Genomic DNA, 17,775 nt, shown 5'->3' with positions numbered 1-17,775 from the left:
AACAACACTCAATAGTAAAAACCCATGTCCCACTGAGACACATTCAGTTATATTGAAAAGGAAGAACAGCAGCCTGCCAGAAAGCATTTCTCTCCTAATGTGCAGGCACAAGTCACATGACTTGGGGCAGCTGGGAAATTGACAAAATGTCTAGGCCCATGTCAGATTTCAAAATTGAATATAAAAAAATCTGTTTGCTCTTTTGAGAAATGGATTTCAGTGCAGAAGTCTGCTGGAGTAGCACTATTAACTGATGCATTTTGAAAAAAACATGTTTTCCGATGACAGGATCCCTTTAAGCAAAACCTAAAGAGAGGACAAGCTGGCAGTTAGCAATGACAGTTGGTGTGTGCAGGAGAGGAGGACCTGGCAGAAGAAATGGTAGGTGTGTCTGTGAGACAAGAGAAGAAGGCGGGTAGCAGTGACAGTTTGTGTGTTTGCGGAAAAGGAGGAGCAGGCAGAAGACACAGTGGGTGTGTCTGTGGAAGAGGAGGAACAGGCAGTTATCACTGACAGCTGGTGTGTGTGTGGGAGAGGGCAGCAGTTAGCAGAGTCACTTGGCATGTCTGTGGCAAAAGAGGCACTACCACTGGGCAGTAACAGAGAAGTCACTGTCTGGAGCAGAAGAGGAGCTAGCAGGTAGCAGCGATATTTGGCTTGTTTGTGAGAGAAGGAACTGTCAGTTAGCTATAGTACGTGTGTATACGAGTGAGGAGAAGTTGGCAGTCAGATGAGATAGTTGGTATCTCCTGGAGTGGAATAGCTGCCAGTTAGGAGTGACAGTTGTGTGTCTGTGGAAGATGGGGAACAAGCAGTTAGCATTGACAGTTGGTGTGTCTGTAGGAGAGTGGAGGTAAGAGCTATCAGTGCTAGTTGGCTTGTTTATGGGACAGAAGGAGCTGGCAGCAATGGTAGCTGGTGTTTCTGTGGGAGAGGAGGAGCTGGCAGTTAGCAGGGACAGTCGCTGTGTGTTCAAAATAGAAAGAGATGGCAGTAAGTAGTGACAGTTGGTGTGTCTGTGGGAGAGGAGGAGCTAATAGTTAGCGGTGAACACGGCTTGTTAGTGAGAGGGAAGAATCGGGCAAAGTGATAGTTGGTGCGTCTGTGAGGTAGGGTGAGCTGGAAGTAAGCAGGGCAGTTACTATGTGTTTAGGAAAGAAGATGTTGCAGTTAACAGTTACAGTTTGTGTAGAGGCTCTTTGTGAAGAGGGAAATTTATAGTTATATATTTATAGCAAATTCCTCTGAGAAGGCAATCAGTATGGCAGCTAATCCTTTGCATATTAGAAAATATATGTTCTGTAAATGCCTGTACACAAGTCTTACTTCTGCTTGAAATATAGAGTCACTTCTCCCAGAGGAAAAGAAAGTGAAACACTACTCACAATAAACTGCTCAATGTCTCTCTCCAGTCCCATGTTGGGCAGGTCTGGCATCATGTGGGAAACCACTTTAAATCCCGCGTCTTTAGACAGGTGAAAGGACTCGCATACGGCTTTCACTGTGTGGCCCCTAGAGAGGGAAAAATCAAACAAATCTAATTAATGTGATGAGTAATAAAAAGTAACAATAACAAAACATTTGTTGCCTTACAGAGCATTTGATTTTTATATGGGGTCAGTGACCCCCATTTGAAAGCCGGAAAGAGTCAGAAGAAGACGGCAGATAATTAAAAAAACTATATATAAAAAAATAATGAAGACCAATTGAAGAGTTGTTCGGAACTGGCCATTCTATAACATACTAAGGGGGTAATTTATTTAAGTCCAAATGCCAAAACTCGTTTTTTTACTATAAAATCTGAATTTTTTGTGGGAAAAAAACCTAAATTTTTTCAGGATTTATTACACCCAGAGGATGGAAAAAGTCTGAATCCGAAAACCCGGCATTTCAGACCTGCCGAGGTTGTATATAAGTCAATGGGATAAGTCCCTAAGATAAGTCCCTAAGATACGGTCATATGAAAAAGTTTGGGAACCCCTCAGCTGCATAATCATTTACTCCACTTTAAACAAAAAAGATAACAGTGGTATGTCTTTCATTTCCCAGGAACATCTGAGTACTGGGGTGTTTTCTGAACAAAGATTTTTAGTGAAGCAGTATTCAGTTGTATGAAATTAAATCAAATGTGAAAGACTGGCTGTGCAAAAATGTGGGTACCCTTGTAATTTTGCTAATTTGAATGCATGTAACTGCTCAATACTGATTACTGGCAACACCAAATTAGTTGGATCAGCTCGTTATGCCTTGAACTTCATAGGCAGATGTGTCCAATCATGAGAAAAGGTATTTAAGGTGATCAATTGCAAGTTGTGCTTCTGTTTGACTCTCCTCTGAAGAGTGACAGCATGGGATCCTCAAAGCAACGCTCAAAAGATCTGAAAACAAAGATTATTCAGTATCATGGTTTAGGGGAAGGCTACAAAAAGTTATCTCAGAGGTTTAAACTGTCAGTTTCAACTGTAAGGAATGTAATGAGGAAATGGAAGGCCACAGGCACAGTTGCTGTAAAACCCAGGTCTGGCAGGCCAAGAAATATACAGGAGCGGCATATGTGGAGGATTGTGAGAATGTTACAGACAACCCAAAGATCACCTCCAAAGACCTGCAAGAACATCTTGCTGCAGATGCAGGTGTATCTGTACATCGTTCTACAATTCAGCACAATTTGCACAAAGAACATGTGTATGGCAGGGGGATGAGAAGCCCTTTCTGCACTCACACAAACACAGTCGCTTGTTGTATGGAAAAGCTCATTTAGACAAGACACAGGCATTTTGGAACAAAGTGCTTTGGACTGATGAGACAAAAATTTAGTTATTTGGTCATAACAAAAAGCACTTTGCATGGCGGAAGAAGAACACGACATTCCAAGAAAAACACCTGCTACCGACTGTCACATTTGGCGGAGGTCCCATCATGCTGTGGGGCTGTGTGGCTAGTTCAGGGACTACTGGGGCTCTTGTTAAAGTCCAGGGTCGGATGAATTCAACCCAATATCAACAAATTCTTCAGGATAATGTTCAAGCATCAGTCACAAAGTTGAAGTTACGCTGCAGGGGTTGGATATTCCAACAAGACAATGACCCTAAATACACTTGGAAATCTACAAAGACATTTATGCAGAGGGACAAGTACAATATTCTGGAGTCCCCCGACTTGAATATCATGGAAAATCTATGGGATGATTTGAAGCAGACTGTCCATGCTCGGCAGCCATCAAATTTAACTGAACTGGAGAGATTTTGTATGGACCAATGGTCAGAAATAGCCACATCCAGAATCCAGACACTCATCAAAGGCTATAGGAGGCGTCTAGAGGCTGTTACATTTGTAACTAAGTATTGATGGAATATCTCTGTTGGGTGCCCATATTTTTGCACCTGTCTCATTTTGTTATGATGCATATTGTATATTTTCTGTTAATCCAATAAACTTTATGTCACTGCTGAAATACTACTGTTTCCATAAGGCAAGTTGTATATTAAAAGGAAGTCGCTACTTTGAAAGCTCAGCCAATGATAAACAAAACTCCAAAGAATCAAGAGGGGATCCCAAAATTTTTCATATGACTGTATCCTGATCTGCACTTGGTTTCGGGCAGAAAATCCGAAAATCTTGTACGATCCGATATTTTCACGAATTTTTCAACTTTGTTTCCATACACGAAAATGTATTAATAAATAAGGGGAAAAAACCTGTGCGGATTTGGTGTGAGCATATTTCAGAAAATTAGATTTGAGTTTTCTTTAAAGGTGAACCTTTTAGGAATATCTTGCCATATAATCACGGTGTTGCATGTGTTGGCTGGATCTCAGTATGCCGAGTAAAACACAACAGCACAATCTCCTTTATGGACAAACAATGGGAAATTAAACCTGTACCGGGGAAGAATGATTTTGTTTCACAAATTACACCTATTGCATTCACGTTTCTCAAAAATGCTTCTTGGAACACAAAAGCAATGGTATGAGCTGATTGCATGGGCACAGCTATTATATGCAGAACAACCAGTGCCCACAATAACATTATCCGCTCCCACAATGCAATTACTCCCAGCACTCATTCCCTATTGTCTCAATATATAAAAATAACATGAAACAACTTTCCCTCTCTCCTACCCACCTCCGGGGGTTCTCAGGGGAGCGGCATTATTGGGGAGCCCCTTCCTTTTTTCTCAGTTACCCCTAGTAAGTAATCTAATGCTAAACCCACATGTAACATTAATAAATTGAAACAATCGAAGGTCAACAAGGAAACAGCGCAGAGGAGTATCACAAGCTTGGGAGACAGTGATTCAAGGCTGAACTTTAAATACAGATTTAACAGTAAAGAAATCATATGGAAATGTGACAATTTAAGTAACTGTAATAGAAAATGAGTTGAGAAAGGAACAGCTAACAAGAGTTGTTTTGCAAATCTAAGAAGCAATCTCTTCTCATTTACACGTTATATACAAAAAATAATTTTTTTCTCCTATTTGATCCCCATTTTAAGCAGCAGTCCGGTCCTGCTTTATGGCAGCTGAGATTCTAGCTATCTGTATAACAGAGCATTCTGTCCCAGTGGCTGCACAGATCCTATCTGATCCCCATTGTAAGCAGCAGTCCTGTCCTGCTTTATGGCAGCTGAGATTCTAGCTATCTGTATAACAGAACATTCTGTCCCAGTGGCTGCACAGATCCTATCTGATCCCCATTGTAAGCAGCAGTCCTGTCCTGCTTTATGGCAGCTGAGATTCTAGCTATCTGTATAACAGAACATTCTGTCCCAGTGGCTGCACAGATCCTATATGATCCCCATTGTAAGCAGCAGTCCTGTCCTGCTTTATGGCAGCTGAGATTCTAGCTATCTGTATAACAGAACATTCTGTCCCAGTGGCTGCACTGATCCTATCTGATCCCCATTGTAAGCAACAGTCCTGTCCTGCTTTATGGCAGCTGAGATTCTAGCTATCTGTATAACAGAACATTCTGTCCCAGTGGCTGCACAGATCCTATCTGATCCCCATTGTAAGCAACAGTCCTGTCCTGCTTTATGGCAGCTGAGATTCTAGCTATCTGTATAACAGAACATTCTGTCCCAGTGGCTGCACAGATCCTATCTGATCCCCCCCAAGCGGTGCCACTCCTTGCAGCTGAAGTATTTATTCTCAGTAATACTCAGTAACATGTGCCAGTTTAATGCCGTGAGTAAAAAGGAAAGTGACTCAAATGGAATCACAGGTGTCACCACAATCGGGGTTCATGTGCTGTTCAAGGGGCCGAGATCTCGTAGAGCTCTTCTTTTTCTTCTTCTTTTCCCATCTTGCAATTTACTTGAGGGGTACTTGACATTTAAAATGAATGTCTCCCATACTGCGGCAGCAGCACAATGGGGCCCTATCGATCAGCCAGACAAAGAAATTATTTTTGCCCGATGATATAATGATCGCTTCCTCGTCTGAATAAGGGTCACTGATAGCTGCACTTTATGTGTCCCGTGTGTCACTAAAGAAGATGCCAATTCCGGATTAAGAGGGTTTCATTTAGTTCCTTTTGTCAGTTTCAGCAAGTGCCACTTAAACACTTGGACTGATGGGAATGGAATATCTGTGCAAAAATAAAGCTTTCTTTCTATATAGATCTCTCTGTAGTCTTACCTTACATCTGTGCCATAATATACTCTCCCAATGAGACAGGCCTGCGTATATATGGGTATATATATTTATGTTCCATTTGGAACTTTTATCTTTTTCAACCCAAATGAACTACAAAACTATACGTGAAGGTAATTTGGATCCTACTAGAATTGACCCTCGCGAGAAGTGAAATCACTGCTCCAATAATGTTTTTTACTTGTACGAATATGAAAAATTAATATCAAAACCCTTGGCTTCTGTCATTTTGTTTTTTTTTTTATTCTGAATATTCTGCACACAAGTAACTTGATAATTGTGTTTTATTGCTGCTATTTATATTTAACTAAACACCATTTAGAAATGCAGCTAGCATTACGACTAATTCTAGTAAACATCTGAGCCATACTAAAGAGAAAGAGAACTCCAGTCACCCTGCTATAGTTCCAGGGGTACCCAGGGCACAAATAAGCACTCACCCCAAATCTCCCCCTAACTGACCTTCAGACTGGGCCCCCTTAGCTCATAACAAGGTTACAGATATATAGAAACATTGGGGTAACAGTCACCCTGCTATAGTTCCAGGGGTACCCAGGGTACAAATAAGCACTCACCCAAATCTCCCCCTAACTGACCTTCAGACTGGGCCCCCTTAGCTCATAACAAGGTTACAGATATATAGAAACATTGGGGTGTCACCCTGCTATAGTTCCAGGGGTACCCAGGGCACAAATAAACACTCACCCCAAATCTCCCCCTAACTGACCTTCAGGCTGGGCCCCTTAGCTCATAACAAGGTTACAGATATATAGAAACATTGGGGTAACAGTCATCCTGCTATAGTTCCAGGGGTACCTAGGGCACAAATAAGACCTCACCCCAAATCTCCCCCTAACTGACCTTCAGACTGGCCCCCTTAGCTCATAACAAGGTTACAGATATATAGAAACATTGGGGTAACAGTCACCCTGCTATAGTTCCAGGGGTACCCAGGGCACAAATAAGCACTCACCCCAAATCTCCCCCTAACTGACCTTCAGGCTGGGCCCCCTTAGCTCATAACAAGGTTACAGATATATAGAAACATTGGGGTAACAGTCACCCAGCTATAGTTCCAGGGGTACCCAGGGTACAAATAAGCCCGCACCCCAAATCTCCCCCTAACTTGACCTTCAGACTGGGCCCCCCATTGAACATGGAAGCATCCCTTCAGCCAACCAATTATTATTCGATTAATATTTTGGACAAGGCTGTAGCCAATTACCTGACTAAGATTAACCCTTTTAAGGTACAGTACAGGTAATACAGTCTGTTGTGTTGCTCAAAATCTTATCTAACCCTGTCAGTCCTCACTGTGACTTATACAAACTTGGGCTTTGAAAAGAAACACGACACAAAGAAATCAAACCTTAAATCTAGAAAAGAAATAGGAGAATAACGTTTCCTGCTTTATAACCGTTTCTCTGGTAAGATGGGAATGAACTGCTAGGGGTCCCCGCGTCGGCTCAGGGAGGTAGAAATGAGGTTTTATCTCGGCTGCCAAGGACGTCCACACGAATATAATAGAGGTCAAGGGAAGATGGGATTACCATTATTATAGTGAAAAGATTTATTGATTATCCTGTGCGAGATCCTTGGCAGGTTGGTTATCTCCCGCAGCATCCCACCCACCCACCCGCTGACTTGTTAGCGGCTTTCAGAAACCCTTTTGGGTGAAATTATGAAGACTGTCAGCAAAATATACTTTCCTGAAATTGCAGCTGAAGAACAACACCACTGCCCCCTTTTTATTTATTTTTTTAAATTATTTTAGGGGGGAAAAAAACTACTAAAAGGAAGGTTTTTTTTGTTTGTTTTTTACAAAATTATATTGGCAGGGCAAGTACTGTACCTTTGTCATAGAGGCCCATTTATCAAAGGTCGAATTTTGAATTCATGTGAATTTTTTTTTAATATGAATATACTCACAATTAGACTACAAGGTTATTTAAGAAAACAATTCTAAAGTCCAATATTTGATGGAATGGTTCCGACCTGAAAATTTTAATCTTATTCGATTTGTACGAATCGAGTTTGAACCTGGAATGTCGGGAAGGCAATTAACATCTCCAAATGGCTCAAAGGACCTCTGCCATTGACTTGTACATGAACTCGGCAGGTTTTAGGTAGGGCACCAAATCCAAGATTCTTCTGCCTTTTTTAGCTGGATTTGGATTCGGCTGAATCCTTCTGCTCGACCGAACCAAATCCTAATTTGCATATGCAAATAAAGGTGGCCATAGACGTAACAATTACGATCTTTCTTGGAAAAGATCATTCCAAGAAAGATTGTATATTTCAATACACACGTGTAGAGCTGAATGGTCAGATAGACATATAGAAACAATAGAATTCTACCTCTATCTGATCATTCAGCACTAACAATGGCCGATGTTTAGAGCCTTCAACGGCGACCAATCAAAATTTTCTGTCCAACCCAATCAACAAATCGACCAAAAGTCTTCTGCCAATCTCGGTGAGCTCGTTTCCCACCATACACACACCGAATATCGTATCAAAATTTGTTTCGTACGACATTATATGTGAGTCTATGGCCACCTTTAAGGGCCGGGAAAGGGAAATTTTTTGTTTTTGTCACAAAACAAGGAAGTAAGGAATGTTTTTCCCTACCCACCTTTAATTTGCAAATGCAAATTAGGATTCAGATTCGGCTAAATCTTTCGCGAAGGAATCTGGGGTTCAGCCGAATCAAAAATAATGGATTCATTGCATCCCTAGTTTTAGGTGTGGAGTATTCGAATTAGGACTGTTTCCATGGCAGAGGTGTGATAAATCTCATATTCAGATAATTTGAATGTGTGAATTTTGACATTTAAAAATTCGAATTTACTATTCGACCCTTGATAAATCTGCCCCATAGTGTTGCTATTATTGGATTAAGGAAGGAGAGATCCACTTGGAAACCTTAGTCAATAGGTTGGCTCCATCCCTTTATTCCCTTTTTCAATCTCTCTTGCTTTAATATTCTCCTTCTTCCATCCCATTTTTTCCTTTCATTCTCATTGACTGTCTCTTTCCATTCTTATTCTTTTCATCCCTTTCCTTTATATAGCAAGGGGGGTGGTTATTGCAAATGTATAGAGGGCCAAATGTTGGTTTTAAAGATGGGTGCCCTGATGCTGAGCCCCAATTCTTGTTCTCTCTCTCCGCCTACTACTATCAGTTTATGGAGAGAGGCTGTTGTACAAGGCCTTCCTGTGTGCATTGTGTTATTCTTTAAAGGGTTTGTTCATCTTTAAATTAACTCTTAGAAAGATATAGAGCGTGATAGTGTGAGACAATTTGCAATTGGTTTTCATTTATTATTATTTGTGTTTTTTGAGTTATTTAGCTTTTTATTCAGCAGCTCTCCAGTTTGTAATTTCAGCCATCTGATTGCTAGGGTCCAAATTCCCCTAGCAACCATGCATTGATTTGAATAAGAGACTGGAATATGAATGAAATGGTCTGAAGAGAAAGGTGAGTAATTAAAAGTAGGGATACACTGAATCCATTATTTTGGATTCGGCCAAACCCCCGAATCCTTCGCAAAAGATTCAGCCAAATACCAAACCGAATCCGAATTTGCATATGCAAATTAGGAGATGGAAGGGGAAAATGTTTTTACTTCCTTGTTTTTTTACAAAAAATCACGCAATTTCCCTCCCGCCCCTAATTTGCATATGCAAATTCTGATTCGGTTCGGCAGAAGGATTCGGCCGAATTTTAATCCTGCTGAAAAAGGCTGAATCCTGGCTGAATTCAGGATTTGGTGCATCCCTATTTAAAAGTAGCGATAACAATAATGTGTAGCCTTACAGAGCATTTAGTTTTAGATGGGGTCAGTGACCCCCTCCTCCTTTGGAAGCTGGAAATAGTCAGAAGAAGAAGGCAAATAATTCAAAAACTATATAAAAAAAAAAAAAAAGAAGAAATGAAGACCAATTGAAAAGCTGATTAGAAATAGCCATTGTATAACATACTAAAAGTTAACTTAAAGGTGTGCCTCACAAAACACCCCACTATCTGCTACGGATGCACGGATTCCACTATTTTGGATACGGCCAAACCTCTGAATCCTTCGCAAAAGATTCCTCCGAATACTGAACCGAATTTGAATATGCAAATTAGGGGTGGGAAGGGGAAAACTATTTTTACTTCCTAGTTTTGTGACAAAAAGTCACCTGATTAGGATTAGGATTCGGTTTGGCCGGGCAGAAGGATTCGGGTGAATCCGAATCCTGCTGAAAAAGGCAAAATCCCGAACTGAATCCTGGATTCAGTGCATCCCTACTATCTACGTATATTCATTGGGAAAGTGTGGGGGGGAATCACTGAAGAAATTACAGACCAGGACCTGCCATGTAAAGGGGCACAAGATGATTGTGCATCCTATGATGTCATTGTGTCAGTGTTGTGACATCATAGTACAGTGCCATGATGACTTATATAAGGGATAAAGAAATAGTCACTCGGGTTGTAAAAGTCGGATAGATTATTGGAGAACAACCCTATGAAAACAGCCCATGGATCTGATGTTCATCTCCTCACCTGTTTGTATCTCTGGCCACATCTTCATACACACTTTGCACTCCGATCTCAAGTCTGGTGCAACCGTAGCACAACATGTCACTCAGGTGGCGCTTGAGGCAATAATCTGGCCTGGTTTCAATGGTGATGCCCACACACTTGGTATTGCTCCTTTCAGAATATCTAGAATGATAAAAAAAGATACACATCAGATTTAGAAACACTGAAAATTAGATATCAAAAAGACAGGGGCTGAAGGGGCCACAGCAGTGTTCTCTCCAAAGAGGAGGCATTTAATCACTTCCCAAGTTGTTCGGATCAGAGACATAATGAGTAGGAAGTAACTGACTCACCAGACTCCCTATGATCCATAATTACTTGTGACTCTGCAGCGAGGACTTCAGACTTAAAGAAAACAGCAGTGAAAGCAAATGAATCCGGGACTTTTATGTAACGGGATCAAATTACTGACTCTTAAAAAAATAAACACTTCTCCTAACCAGGGATTCGTTAGTCGGAATATGTTTCACAGGTGGTGGTAAAGGAATTGGGAAATTTAATTATAACGGCAAAGAAAGGAAACAGGAATTTATAATAAACCCCTTTAGATACAGCCCATGTGTACTCACTGCTGCATTTGTTGTACTGGAGCACCCAGAGTTCAGAGCATGCACTTCAGTAACAATGGCACCCAATACTTACAGAAAACTAAGCAACCAAGATTGGGATAAAGAAACTTAGTGAGCAGAAAATACTGAGACGTTATTAGTAAAGAGGAAATATGCGGAATAGCAAAGGCAATAACAAGTATGGTCGATACAGTTGAAGCCCATCAGAGGCAGGAAACTAAAGTAGAATGCCAGGACTAGGGATGCACCAAATCCACTATTTTGGATACGGCCGAACCCCTGAATCATCGCGAAAGATTCCACAAAATACCGAACCTAATCCGAATTTGCATATGCAAATTAGGGGTGGAAAGGGGGAAACATTTTTTAATTCCTTGTTTAGTGACAAAAAGTCACACGATTTCATGCCTGCCCCTAATTTACATATGCAAATTAGGGTTCGGATACGTGATTTGGCCGAATCCTGCTGAAAAAGGCTGAATCCCGAACAGAATGCTGGATTCAGTGCATCTCTAGCCAGGACAGCAGGAGAATCTTAGTGAGCCATCGGATTCTATTGAAAATACAGAAATGGCTGGGGAGTAAAGTGGCCATAGATGCACCAATAATATCACACAAAACAAATTTCCAAACAATATTCAGTGCGTTTGGTGGGAGATGAGCCGACTGATATTAGCAGAAGACTTGGCTATTGGTCGGCTCATTGATTGGGCTGGAAAATTTTGATCGGCCATTGTTAGTGCTGAATTGTCAAATCCAGGTAGAATTCTTTTGTTTCTATATGTATATCTGACAATTCAGCTCTACACCGGTGTAGTGAAAGGAACCATCTTTACTGGAAAGATTGTAATTGTTACATCTATGGCCACCTTTACTCACCTCCAGATGGCAGTACATCCCTGTATCCCCAACAACAAGAGGTTCAACTCTGGAGACCGGTTTGTCCAATTATAACCCCGAGGCCACAAAGAAATCCTTCAGATGCTCGCCATGTAAACACAAGCAATTCATCCCCAGATCAAACATTTATCAGGCCCAAAATCCAGGCAAGTATGGATCCCAGCTCAAGATATTCCAAGCTAAGGTGTCCAACAGGTAAGTACAACATGCTTCCAGCTCCATGATCCCATCCACGTTCACTTGAGAGCAAATGATATCATGTTCTGTGCCACCATCGCTGCTCCATCTGTTTTTCGAGGGTAGTTTTCAGTCAAAAACTTGAATTTTCAGTTTATAAAAAAAAAAAAAAAAACTCAAATGTTTTGGGTTTTTATTAAATAACCTCGAATATTTAAAAATGTATTATACCCCAAGCTGAAAATAGCTTGAACCAGAAAACACTCCATCTGTCGAGGTCATGTTGAAGCCAATGGCAGAGGTTCCTTGGACCATTTGAAGATGTTTGTGGGGGGGGGTTTTTTGGTGGGTTTTGCTTGAAAACTCGATTCATTTGAGCAATTTGGGTTTTATCCCCCCCCCAGGAAACTCGATTAATTTGAGCAATCCGAGTTTTATTCCCCCCCCCCCAGAAAACTCGATTAATTTCAGTTTTCGGGTTGTTTACACAGAATTCACATATTCAAATTTTTTCTTAAATTGAAAAATATTCGAGTTGCGAGTTCGTTGGAGGCATAAAAAAAAAACAAAAAAACTCCACAGTTGCCTCGCTAGGTAATTCCAATGTAGGGAGCACTAACATACTTTTGGTATAGCCGCTTTACATGCTATGTCAGTTTGTTTGGTATCAGCTCCCAACAAGTCCTGTTATTCTGGACAGAAGATACACTTTTCCCATAATTCTATGTATTTAAGGGTGGAATGTTGGCAAGTAGGGAAATTCAAATTATTCTTAATCACTCGGGGGTCCACTTCTGATTTGTGTAGATCAATACCAAAGCTAAAGTAGGGAAAGTCAAACATGACAGAGGTGTTTGATTTCTTCCAAGGACAGCAGAACAGACCTGACATGAAGAGAGAAGCATCTCCAACACACATCTACTCAATCACTGAACTTCTCAAGTGTGTTCCTCAGGGGCCACCAACAATGCAGATGTCTCCACTCTCTTAAAAACATCACTCCATGTGACCTATGAGCTGGATCGTTTGTCCCACTTATCCAAAGTTCAAAACTGCCGGTTGTGGGTAAGGCCTTGCTTGTTTTAGGTGGCAGTTAGGGAAGTCTATTAGAATGAGCCATTGTAAAAAGACAACAAGATGAGTGAAAAAGAGGTTTTAGCTGTGATTGTGCTAAAAAAATCAACTTTTGCCAGAAAAGGAGGCGACATCAAAAGAACAGAACATTTTTCTTTATTGTTCAGCGAGTGGAGAGATTCAATTGGAAATCTATATCCTCGGCTCTTCTCTGTACAGTCATTGCTACAAAGGGCCCCAACATTCCCAAGCGTAACAATGGGTGTGATTTATAGACAATGGCACATAATGGGGGCGCATTCTGCTCTGCATGACGGCAGTACAAAAGATCACTACTCATGGCAGTCGCAGCAGCAGCCGATGGGACGACGCGCAATGGAAACTACCGGCTTCTGAATTGGATAATTCATTTTCAATAGAGATTTGCGATCGTGTGCTGTGATTATACTCATTATAGGATGAAACCGTGAGAACGGCCCCAACAAAAGCGACGGTTTTTCTGCGTTTGCAAAGCAATAATGAGGAACTGACAGTCAAAACGGACTCAATGGTCTCTCCGCTTAAAGGGATACTGTCATGGGAAAATCATTGATTTTTCACATCAGTTAATAGTGCTGCTCCAGCAGAATTCTGCATGAAATACATTTCTCAAAAGAGCAAACAGATTTTTTTTTAGATTTCATTTTGAAATCGGACATGGAGCTAGACATAGTGTCAGTTTCCCAGCTGCCCGCAGTCACGTGCTCTGATAAACTTCAGTCACTCTTTACTGCTGTACTGCAAGTTGGAGTGATATCACCTCCTCCCTTTCCATCCCAGCAGCCTAATAACAGAACAATGGGAAGGTAACCAGATAGCAGCTCCCTAACACAAGATAACAGCTGCCTGGTAGATCTAAGAACAACACTCAATAGTAAAATCCATGTCCCACTGAGACACATTCAGTTACATTGAGTAGGAGAAACAACAGCCTGCCAGAAAGCAGTTCCATCCTAAAGTGCTGGCTCTTTCTGAAATCACATGACCAGGCAAAATGAGCTGAGATGCACCTACACACCAATATTACAACTAAATACACTTGCTGGTTCAGGAATGACATTTTATATTGTAGAGAGAATTATTTGCAGTGTAAACAGTGTCATTTAGAAATAAAAACTACACCATAAAAATCATGAGAGAATCCCTTTAAGTTCCGTGGATGAGCAGCATCGATGTGTTGAAGTCTCTCCAGACAAATGCATGACAAGGTATCACAAGTCAGAGTATGAAGAGACCCCCCTCCCCGTGTTTTTATGGGAACATGTATTATTACTGAGGGGCTCGGTACAAATGGCTTTCACATAAAAGGTTTCCATACAAAACCTGAAATATAAATGAAGGATGATTCTAGCGTGTGGGTCTGGTGACCCTGAAATTGCACTTATTCACCAATATCACAGCGGCACGTTGCTCCTGAGTCATCATTCAGACTGGTGGTGCGTGGATGTAAAATGGTTACGACCCCTTTTTATTAAACTGGTCCTGCCCGTGACCCGCAATATTGCTGCTTTCACGGCTCAGTGGTCTCTCTGATACATTCCCGTAGGAGCACAATGATGCCTTGTCTAATACTTGGATGGGAGGTATTTGCCTTGAGTGCCAATACCTGTGGGTCAAACCCAAAGTCCTGTTGTGGTTTCACAGTGTATGGGTTAATTCATCCCGAAACCCATTATCCAGAAAGCTCCAAATTACAGGACGGCTGTCTCCCATAAATTCAATTTTAAGGAAATTATACTATGTTTTTTCTTTATCTATGTACAGAATCCTAACTTGGCTTCATATTTCCACATTGGTGGCAAGACTATCCATATTACAGAAAGAGCCCTTTTCCAAAAAAAACCCAGAAACAGCTCTCATCTTGTAGAAATCTGTATTTCCAGCAGAAAAATTAAGGGAGTGATTAACTAAAGCTCGATATTTTTTTTTTTTGGTCGAGGTAAAAATTTAATTTTTTCATGAAAAAAAAAAAAAAAGAAATTACATTTTTTTATTACACCCCGAAGCTGCAAAAAGTCCAAATATGAAAATTTCCTGCCGAGGTCATGCAGAGGTCAATGTCAGGGTTATTGGTCTATAACCCCAAAAAAAAATATAGAGCAATTTGGGGGTCAAATTCATTCGATTCAAGAATGGAAAATTACATAAAAATCAGCACCTTAAATCTAGAGTTCTGCAGCGGATCGGGGACCCATGGGTTAACCACAGGTAGAAGATTCGGGAGCGGGTATAGACGCGGGTCAGCGGTTCTCTGGCTTTGAGGGTCTTCTCAATAGCCAGTTCTACTCTTTTTTTTTCCTGATCACACCTACTTCTAATGATGTCACTTCCAGTTTACGACAGCACTTCCTGCTTTACTCCTTTTTTTCTGATCACGCCTACTTCTAATGATGTCACTTCTGGTTTACGACAGCACTTCCTGTTTCTTGATGGTCAGCGGGTCACAGATCGGGTAGCGGATGAAGTACTTGCGGGTCAGGTCCAAGCAAGTAAGTATGCGGGTTGCGGGTCCAGGTGTGTGTTGGGTTCGGGTCTAACAAATTGGTTCCACGTAGGACTCTACTCCAATCATCTCTGGCCAAATAGAACAGCAAGTACATCTCCCCATTGCACACTAGGGAGCCGACCTGGTTGCTTCTGCACAGGACCCTGTATCTCCCGCCCTACGTAGTAAAGTCAGGGTGCCCGGTACCTTTATCGTGGAACAGATACACAAGATGAGAAACACGGACACAGGGACACCCAGCACAAAAGTTGCCGGGCAATATGGGCCCCAATAGATTTGCAGGTCCCTGAGAGGGTGGTTTATAAGAGCACAAGCAGCAGAGTTACACTTATAGTTCTGTCCTCTATTACGTTTGTTGTAAACTGAAGTATGAATCAGCCAGGCTCTGGGATAATCCCGTCTGTCCTTCCTCCAAGTTCATCCAGTCTTTCTAACGACAAGGGAATAAATCCGTCACGTAGATAAGCGACTTCTGACGCCCCACAAAGAACCTCTTCCCTGATTTAGAAACCTTCAACAATTGCGGCTTTAACCCTTTGTGCCCGGGAGCTTACTGGCAGCCAATCACCTCGCAAGGACACAGCTCTACACTGTGAGGCTGATGGGTATTTCCAGGAGTTGCCTGGCACTTACACGGGTACAATTTGCAGCTGAATGCAGCCGTTATTTATACATCTGAAATAAAAGGACAAATTAAAAGCCGGGGAGATTTCAAGTGTTTTCTTCCGATTGCTTCTAGTCATTGCCTGTAAGTGCTGGTCCTGCTGAGAGTCTGAGCCAGTCTGTCCAATGGCCACGCAAGGGGGGAATGGCTTAACCCTGCGGGTACCAAGTGATTTCAGTTACTGTCACTGACTATTTCCCTGAAATGCTTATTAAGACAAGCAACCCTATGTTTATATTAATAAATACAGCTATTATAGTGTATTTGATTTGCAGCTCTCTGAGGCTGTGACTGATGTTTTATTTAAAGGAGAAGGAAAGGTTAAAACTAAGTAAGCTTTATCAGAAAGGTCTATATAAATACACCAGTAAACCCTCAAAGTAATGCTGCTCTGAGTCCTCTGTCAAAAGAAACACCACATTTCTTTCCTTCTATTTTGTACTCATGGGCTTCTGTATCAGACTTCCCACCTTCTTAGCCCTGGGCATGAGCATGCTCAGTTTGCTTCTCCCTCCCTTCTCCCTCCTAACTGTAATCTGAGCCCAGAGCTATAAGTGAGGCAGTAAGTGATGTCACACCAAGCTAATATGGCAGCTGCTATCCTAAACAAACAGAGAGCTTCTAGAGTGGTTTACTCAGGTATGATAAAGCATTCTACAGAATAAATATAGTGTTATAGCTTGCACTATTAAGGCTATTGGTAATAAACGGCCTCAGTAGCTTTCCTTCTTCTTTAACTCTCCTTTGCCAAGGAAATCATTATGGCAGCTCATATTCCCAAGCATTAATGCAAATAAACATAGAAGGGGCTGTCTGCTCTGTTAAGCCTATGACTAAGTGCCCTAGTGGCCCAAAACGCGTCAGACGAGAGCCGTTTGTATAATAAAGATTTCCAATTTTTATCTATCCTCTACGTGGCATACCAGAGTGCCTTGCACCAACATTTGTTTGTTTGCGGTCTGCTCCTACACATATACGTATATAAATACAAATACAGGTATGGGACCTGTTATCCAGAATGCTCAGGACCTGGGTTTTTTCAGATAACGGATCTTTCCATAATTTGGATCGTCATACCTTAAGTCTACTAGAAAATCATGTAAACATTAAATAAAGCCAATAAGCTGGTTTTGCCTCCAATAAGGATTAATTATATCTTAGTTGGGATCAAGTACAAGTTACAATTACAGTGCAATATACTCAACCCCTAAATACATAATGTTATATACTCAATCCACCAAACATTATGTATTTAGGGGTTGAGTTTATTACACTTTGCAACTTTAATAAAGGCTGGGGTAACAAATGAATTGTAATTAATCTTCATAACTGTAAGCCCTGTAAGTGCAACTTCTATAATGAGATGTACGTGGATTGGAGTGTGGTATGCACCCAGGCACTGTAAATTATTTAATCGAGAGTGCTGAGACTTATTAAGAATTATTTATATACAGTGTATATATATATATATATATATATATATACACATATGATATGAATGGGTTTTGCTAGGAGAGGTGTGTAACTGTCATTTTAATTGTGACAGGCTCCCAAGAGGACCCCAGGGTTTAATCCGACCTCCGACCTGTCAAATGTACCA

The 17,775-nt window shown here is 41.2% G+C and overlaps 1 protein-coding gene across 1 annotated transcript in view; it reads right to left on the bottom strand.

Moving 5' to 3' along the window:
* elp3.L (elongator acetyltransferase complex subunit 3 L homeolog) overlaps positions 1-17,775 on the bottom strand; it is a gene marked incomplete at its 5' end in the record, with an annotated part of 64,198 nt that overhangs the window by 36,023 nt on the left and 10,400 nt on the right. Inside the window, 2 exon segments of the mRNA NM_001095505.1 lie at positions 1,386-1,512; positions 10,208-10,369. Of these exon segments, the coding sequence (NP_001088974.1) occupies positions 1,386-1,512; positions 10,208-10,369 (289 nt within the window).

Source organism: Xenopus laevis, chromosome 5L (assembly GCF_017654675.1).
Source record: "Xenopus laevis strain J_2021 chromosome 5L, Xenopus_laevis_v10.1, whole genome shotgun sequence".
Classification (NCBI taxonomy): domain Eukaryota; kingdom Metazoa; phylum Chordata; class Amphibia; order Anura; family Pipidae; genus Xenopus; species Xenopus laevis.
Note: the sequence above shows the minus strand (reverse complement) of the source record. Positions and strands in the feature narration are given on the sequence as shown.